Source organism: Colobus angolensis, unplaced genomic scaffold (assembly GCF_000951035.1).
Source record: "Colobus angolensis palliatus isolate OR3802 unplaced genomic scaffold, Cang.pa_1.0 Scaffold109, whole genome shotgun sequence".
NCBI classification, from domain to species: Eukaryota; Metazoa; Chordata; class Mammalia; order Primates; family Cercopithecidae; genus Colobus; species Colobus angolensis.
The window spans coordinates 1389155-1397304 of record NW_012111919.1 but is presented as its reverse complement, the minus strand read 5'-3'; the positions used below and the strand labels follow the sequence as shown (position 1 = coordinate 1397304).

Sequence of the window (8150 nt, the reverse complement as noted above, 5' to 3'; positions counted from 1 at the left end):
TTGAGACCAGCATGGCCAACACGGTGAAACCCCATCACCACTAAAAATACAACAATTAGCAGAGCATGGTGTGCACACTTGTAATCCCAGCTACTCAGGAGGGTGAGGCAGGAGAATCACTTGAACCCAGGAGGCAGAGGTTGCAATGAGCCGAGACTGCACCACTGCAGTCCAGCCTGGGTAACAGAGTGAGACTCTACCTCAAAAAAATAAAAAAATAAAACAATTAAAGAATTAGCTGGGCATGGTGGTGCTTGCCTGTAGTCTCAGCTACTTGGGAGGTTGAAGTGGAAGAATCACTTGATCCCAGGAGTTTGAAGCAACAGTGACCTATGATCATACCACTGCACTCCAGCCTGGGCGACAGAGTAAGACCTTGTTTAAAATAAAATAAAAAAAAGTCCATGTACTATATTGTCACTGGATATGGAACTTTATCCTGCACCATACAAAAGTATATTATATACAACTGATTAGAGTTTATAATTTCTTTTTCAGAACTGACTAAATGTTTTATTAAGATTTAATTTCCCATAATATAATATTAAATGTTCACATAAAGAAAAACCAGAAGAGACTATAGACATTTATAAAATAGGATTACACTAAACAGGTCCCAATAAGTTTGAAAAGATTAAAATCATAAAAAGTATCTTCTCTGACCACAATAGAAAGTAGAAATCAATAACAGAAAGAAAACTGGAAAATGTGTAAGTATGTGAAAATTACATAACATATGTGGAAATAACTAATGAGTCAAAGAAGAAATTGCAGGTGAAATTAGAAAATTCCTTGAGATAAATAAAAACTAAAATGCAACATACTAAAACTTATGGGATACAGCAAAAGCAGTGCAAACAGGGAAATTTATAGTTGTAAATGCCTATATGTAAAAATGAAAAAAGATCTCAAATCAGCAATTTAATTTTACACTTCAATGAACTAGAAAAAGAACACATTAAACCCAAAGTTAACAGAGGGAGAGAAATGGTACAGATTGGAGTGGAAATAAACAAAATAGAGAATAGAGAGACAATAGAAAAAAATTAACAAAACTAAGATTTGGTTTTTTGAAAATAACAGCAAAAGACAAACCCTTGGCTAGATTAAGAAAAAAAAAGAAGACTGAAATAATAACTAAAATTAGAAATGAAAGGAGACATCAAAAATGATGCCACAGAAATGAAAAGGATTAAAGAGACTATGATGAATAATTACATGTCAACAAACTGGAAAACACAGAAGCAATGGATAAATTCCTAGAAACATATAAGCAGCATGACTAAATAATGAAGAAATAGAAAATCTGAACAGAACTCTAAGTAGTAAGGACATTGAATCAGTAATCAAAAACCTCCCAAAAAAGAAAAGCCCTGGACCGGATGGCCTCACTGGAGAATTCTACAAAACATTTAAGTAGAATTAACAACAATTCTCAAACTCCGCCAAAAAAAATAAAATAAAAAGAAATGAACATTTTCAGCCTCATTTTATTAGGCCAGCATCATCCTGATACCAAAGGCAGACAAGGATCCTACGAGAAAACTACAGACTAATATCCTCAATGAACATTGTTGCAAAAATCTGCAACAAAATCTTAGCAAACTGAATTCAACAGCACACGAAAAGGTCATACATCATGACCAAGTGGGAATTTAGCCCTGGGATGCAGAAAAAGCACTTGACAAAATTCAACACCCTTTCATGATTAAAAAAAAAAAAAAAAAAAACCCTACAAACTAGGATTATAAAGAAATTACCAGCCGGGTGAAGTGGCTCACACCTGTAATCCCAACAATTTGGAAGGCTGAGGCGGATGGATCACCTGAGATCAGGAGTTCAAGACCAGACTGACCAACATGGTGAAACTCCATCTCCACTAAATACAAAAAATTAGCCAGGCATGATGGTACACGCCTGTAATCCCAGCTACTCGGGAGGCTGAGGCAGGAGAATCACTTGAACCTAGGAGGTGAAGGTTGCAGTGAGCTGAGATTGCGCCACTGCACACCAGCCTGGGCAACAGAGTGAGACTCTGTATATAAAAAAAAAAAAAAGACAAATATTACATGATTCCACTTATATGAGGCATATAAAGTAATGAAACTCAAAATCAAAAGCAGAATGGTGGCCAGGGGCTGGAGGAGGAGGGAATGGGGAGTTGTTCAATGGGCACAGAGTTTCATACAAGATGAAAAAGTTCTAGGTATCTGTTGTATAACAATATGCATTTAATAATAATACTGTACTGTACACTTAAAAATTAAGAGGGTAGGCTAGGCACAGTGGCTTATGCCTACAATCCCAGCACTTTGGGAGGCTGAGGCGGGAGGATTGCTTGAGCCAGGAGTTAGAGATCAGCCTGGGCAACACAGTGAGACTCCTTTTCTCCAAAAAAAAATTTAGCTAGCTGTGGTGGCACATACCTGTACGGGAGACTAAGGCAGGAGGATTGCTTGACCCCAGGAGGTTGAGGCTGAAGTGAGCCATGATCACGCCACTGCACTCTAACCTGAGTGACAGAGCAAGACCCTGTCCCCTCTAAAATAAAATTTAAAAACAAAAATAAATTAAGAGGTTAAAATTGTGTACTTTTCACAACAATTTTTATTTTACTATTTATTTATTTGAGACAGAGTTTGCTCTGCTGCCCAGGCTGGAGTTCTGTGGCATGATCTCGGTTCATTGCAATCTCTGCCTCCTGAGTTCAAGTGATTCTCCTGCCTCAGCATCCCGAGTATCTGGAATTACAGGTGCCCGCCACCATGCCCAGCTAATTTTTGTATTTTTAGTAGAGACAGGGTTTCGCCATGTTGCCCAGGCTGGTCTCGAAGTCCTGAGCTCAAGTGATCTAACCGCCTTGGCCTCCCAAAGTGCTGGGATTACAGGCGTGAACCACCGCAATGGGCCCACAATTTTTAAAAATTGACAAGAAAACATTTTAAACATTTTAAAAAGACAAAGAACAAAACACAAGGCAAAAGTTTTAAATAGACATTTCCAAGGAAGATAGACAAAGGGCCAAAAAGCGCATGAAAAGATGTTCCATATCATTGGTTATTAAGGAAATGCAAACCAAAATTACAGTGAGAGACCACTTCACTCCCATTAGAATGGCTATAACAAAACCAAACCAACAAACAGGCAAACTGTAAATTAAAAACCAGAAGACAACAAGTGTCGATGGAGATACGGAGAAACTGGAACCCTCTTACGCTGCTGATGGGAATGTGAAATTGTTCAACTACTGTGGAAAACAGTTTGATGGTTCCTCAGTAAGCCTAACACAGAATTACCAAACAACCCGGCAGTTTCACTCCTAGGTATTTACCCAGAGGAACTGAAAAACAGGTATTTAAACAAACCTTGTACAGGACTGTTCATAACAGCACTATTCACAATAGTCAGAAGGTAGAACAACCCAACTGTCCATCAACTGCTGAAAGGATAACACATATGGTATATCCATACTTCAGAATAGTATTCAGTCATAAAAAGTAACGTAGTATTGATACACACTACAGTATAGATGAACACGGAAAAACATTATGGTAAATAAGTGAAGCCAGACACAAAAGGCCACATGTTATGTGATTCCATCATATGAAATAGCCAGAAGAGGTATATCTATAGAGACAGGAGGCAGATTAGTGGTTGCCAGGGCTGAGGATGGAAATGGGGAGTGACTGCTTAATGGGCACGGAATTTCCTTTTGGGTGATGAAAATATCCTGGAACTAGTGAGGATGATTGCACAACATTGCAAATGTACTAAATGCCACTGAATTCTATCTTTTTTTTTTTTTTTTTCAGAGACAGGGTCTCTCCCTTTTGCCCAGGGTGGAGTGAAGTGGCTTGATCATAACTCACTGTAACTTCGAACTCTTGGGCTCAAGTGATCCTCCTGCCTCAGCCTCCCTGGTAGCTGGGACTACAGGTATGTACCACCAAGCCTGGCTAATTTTTCTATTTTTTGTAGAGAGAAAGTCTTGCTATATTGCCCAGCCTGGTCTGAAACTCCTGGCCTCAAGCAATCCTCCTATCTCAGCCTCCTGTCTTAATGTGTTGAGATTACAGGTGTAAACCACTGCGCTCAGCCTGAATTGTACATTTTAAAATGATGAATGAATGTAAATTTATGTGAATGTTACCTCGATTTTAAAAAATAGTGCTACATAATTTAATCAATAGTTCATTAGCAAGTTAAGCAGTTTTGTTAGTGATGGAAGATACCTGAGTTACCTGGAGTTACCCACAGCGAATCTGTACAGATCTGCGGCAACCTCAATTCTTGCCTCCTTGGAAGAAAGAATTCAACTGAGGGGCATAAGGCAGAAAAGACAGAGGTACGTTTCAGAGCAGGAGTGGAAATTTATTAAAAAGCTTTAGAACAGTAAGGAAAGGAAGGAAAGGAAAAAAAAAGAAGGAAAGTATAATTTGGAAGAGGGCCAAGTGGGATGACCTGAGAAACCAAGTGTGCAGCTTGACCTCTGGACTTGCGGCTTTATGTATTGGCATGCTTCCGGGATCCTGCATTATAACTTCTCCCCGCTCCTGAGATCTTACTGGGAAGCTGCTGATCAGTTTCAGGTATTTTCTATTAGGAAACGGTCCTTCCCCGGCACCAGCTGTGACCAATTAATACTTTAGCAAAACGGCACCAGCTGTGACCAATTATTACTTTAGAGAAACGGCACCAGCTGTGACCAATTATTACTTTAGAGAAACAGTTGGCCGGGAACAGTGGCTCATGCCTGTAATCCCAGCACTTTGGGAGGCTGAGAAGGGCAGATCACCTGAGGCCAGGAGTTCAAGACCAGCCTGGCCAACATAGTGACACCTCCTCCCACCATCTCTACTAAAAATGCAAAAATTAGCCGGGCTTGGTGGTGCGGGCCTGTAGTTCCAGCTACTTGGGAGGCTGAGGCAGGAAAGTCGCTTGAACCCAGGAGGCAGAGGTTTTAGTGAGACGAGATCATGCCATTGCACTCCAGCCCGGGTGACAGAGCAAAACTCTGTGTCAAAAAAAAAAAAAAAAAAGAGAGAAACACTTAACAACCTCCTGACAATCACCTGATGGTCTCCTAACACTCCTGGTGTATGTGTTATGTGTTGGTGGGGAGCCCTCTCCTGCCCTGCTCATACCTGACTAGCTACCTAATGTAACAATTGGACTTAATAAGATTCCACTGACTGACTGGGCGCAGTGGCTCCCATCTGTAATCCCAACTCTTGGGGAGGCCAAAGCAGGTGGATCACTTGAAGTCAGCAGTTCGAAACCAGTCTGGCCAACATGGTGAAACCCTGTCCCTCCTAAAAATACAAAAATTAGCCGGGCGTGGTGGCACGAGCCTGTAATCCCAGCTACTTGGGAGGCTGAGGCAGGAGAATTGCTTGAACCCGGGAGGCAAAGGCTGCAGTGAGCTGAGATCCTGCCACTGCACTCCAGCCTAGGTGACAAAGCCAGTGAGACCCTGTCAAAAAAAAAAAAAAAAAAAAGTACCAATTATGCTATGGTTTTGGGCTGGGAACAACTCTATTTCCCCAGGAACTAGGGGATCTTGCTCCTTTTCCTGTTCTGATTCAAATGGAATGCCAGTGTGCAACTCCTAGGATTTGCTGCCATCTTCAAGATGTCAGGTCTTAAATCTGGACAAGGAAGCTACACCACGCTTTTGGAACCAGGCATATAATCCAGGATTGCTCAGATTGGCAGAGGAGTGCTTTTGGTGTTCCCAAGGTCACCTAGATTTTCTCCTGTGTTATTCTCTAGGAATGCTATTAATTTACATTTTACATTTAGGTCTATGATCCATTTTGAAATAATTTTTGTGAAGGATGTAAGATCTGTGTCTAGATTAGTTTTTTTGTTATATGTATGTCCAATCGTTCTGGCACAATTTGTTGAAAAATACTGTGCTTTTTCCATTGAATTGCCTCTCCTCCTTTGTCAGAGATCAGTTGACTGTATGTGTGTGGATCTATTTCCTAGCTCTCTATTCTATTCCATTGAGGTATTTGTCTTATTGCACAGATTGGAATTTCAGGGGAATTGTTGGACAATCTGTCTCAGGCGACAAAGGCAGAGCTGTTGGATCCCCAGCTAATTATTGACTTGGCTCACAGAAAAGACGTTGGATTATTTGTACAGTTTTACTCCATCATCTGCTGTCACTTAAGCCCAGATGACACCAAGTCCATCTGAAGTGTTCATTCAGGCAAGTGTGGTTCTGAAATGGTGTGAAAGACCACTGACACAAAACCTCTCTTCTGGGAAACAGTTTGAATAATTTTTTTTTTTTTTTTGAGACAGAGTCTCACTCTGTCGCGCAGGCTGGAGTGCAGTGGCATGATCTCGGCTCACTGCAACTTCTGCTTCCCGGGTTCAAGCGATTCTCCTGGAGGTGTGCGCAGCAGCAGTAGGGGGTCCCCAGCTAATCGCCAGAAGTAGCAGTTGCTAGAGAAGCATTCTGCCCGCTTCACTATGGCGGCGCTTCCTCCAGACTCCTGGCAGCCACCCAGTGTTTACTTGGAGACCAGCATGGGAATAATTGTACTGGAGCTGTATTGGAGGCAGGCTCCAAAGACCTGTAAGAACTGCTGAGATGGCTCGTTGAGGTTACTAAGCGCTGGAATTACAGGCGTGAGCCACCGCGCCCGGCCACAGAAGAGAGGGTTTTGTTTGTATTTGGTGGGGTTCTCTCGGGGGGTACCGAGGCTGAGGACTGGCGGATCGAGGCAGGTGGATCACTTGAGGTCAGGAGTTCGAGAGGAGCCTGGCCAACATTGTGAAACCCTGTCTCTAGTAAAAACACAAAAATTAGCCAGGCAAAAAATTAGCCGGGCATGATGGTGCTTGTCTGTAATCCCAGCTACATCTGTAATCCCAGCTACTCAGGAAGCTGAGGCGGGAGAATTGCTTGACCTGGAAGTCAGAGGTTGCAGTGAGCTGAGATCGTGCGACTACACTCCCGTGAGGGAGCAGCCTAGGGACTAAGGCCCGCTGGCCCCGCGAAGTCAGCCAGGCCCGCATCATCCCCCAGTTACCTGCAGAGGGCGCCGCACACACGGAGAGGCCGAGACGCCGAGGCCATCTAAGCTTCTGGGAAGGGGGTCCCAAAGGGAGCCCGCGGAGCTGGATGGAGTTCAGAGGGCTTGGAAGGAAGAGGTGAGGACAGCTGAAAAGGAAACGCAAATTAAAAGAAGGGAACGAAGGCTGGGCGCGGTGGCTCACGCCTGTAATCTCAGCACTTTGGGAGGCCAAGGCGGGCGGATCGCTTGAGGTCAAGAATTGGAGACCATCCTGGCCAACGTGGTGAAGCCCCGTCTCTACTAAAAATACAAAAAAATTAGCCAGGCGTGGTGGCGGGTGCCTGTCATCCCAGCTACTCCGGAGGCTGAGGTGGGAGGATCGCTTGAGTCCGGGAGGTGGAGGTTGCAGTGAGCCGAGATCGCGCCACTGCACTTCAGGCTGGGCGACAGAGCGAGACCTAGTCTCAAAAAATGATAAGGAAAAGACAGAAGGGATGGTGGGGGCGGGGAGGGGGACGGTTCTTGAAACGATCCGAGAGGGGACCGCAGCACCTGTTACGCCCCGGAACCTCCTCATCTACAGAATGGACGCAGTCCACAGCGCTTGCTGCGGAAGCGCTGGAGCGCCGGTTCACGGGACACGGAACCATTGGCTAAGGGGGCGCTGGGAACGTGGAAGGTGCTCTATGCTGGGGCACTGCAATGGGCAGTAGGGTTGGAGTCAAATCTGGGTTGAAGTCCAACATAGGTTGAAGTCCTGGCTGCCACCTGACCTCTGCGCCTCAGTTTGCTCATCAGTAAAATGGGGTTAAGGAGGCTGCCTCGCCCAGCTCCATGGAGCCGGTGGTGATGAAGGTCCTGGAGAAGCTGAATTCAGAACCCGAGCTTTGGGCGGCGGAGCCGGATCGGGCGCGGTGGGCGCGGCCTCCAGGAGGCCGGCACCAGGGGGAGCGGCGGGGCCCGGACATACCCAGCCAGGAGGAGGAGGAGGCCGAACCTGCGCCGACTCCGCAGATGCCGCTCGGGTCTTCGTTGTCCCTCCGGGCGCCCGCCCTGGGGTCCTCCATCACCCGCCATCACCTGGGCGCGGGGAAGCTTGCGGGAGGGGAGGCGGGGCTT

The 8150-nt window shown here is 44.9% G+C and overlaps 1 protein-coding gene across 1 annotated transcript in view; it reads left to right on the top strand.

Annotated features, from left to right (window-relative positions):
* Positions 1-7865: 7865 nt before the first annotated feature.
* GAREML (GRB2 associated, regulator of MAPK1-like) overlaps positions 7866-8150 on the top strand; it is a 17154-nt gene continuing 16869 nt past the window's right edge. The window contains exon 1 of the mRNA XM_011951414.1: positions 7866-8062. Within this exon, the coding sequence (XP_011806804.1) occupies positions 7866-8062 (197 nt within the window). The remainder of the gene's footprint in view (positions 8063-8150) is intronic.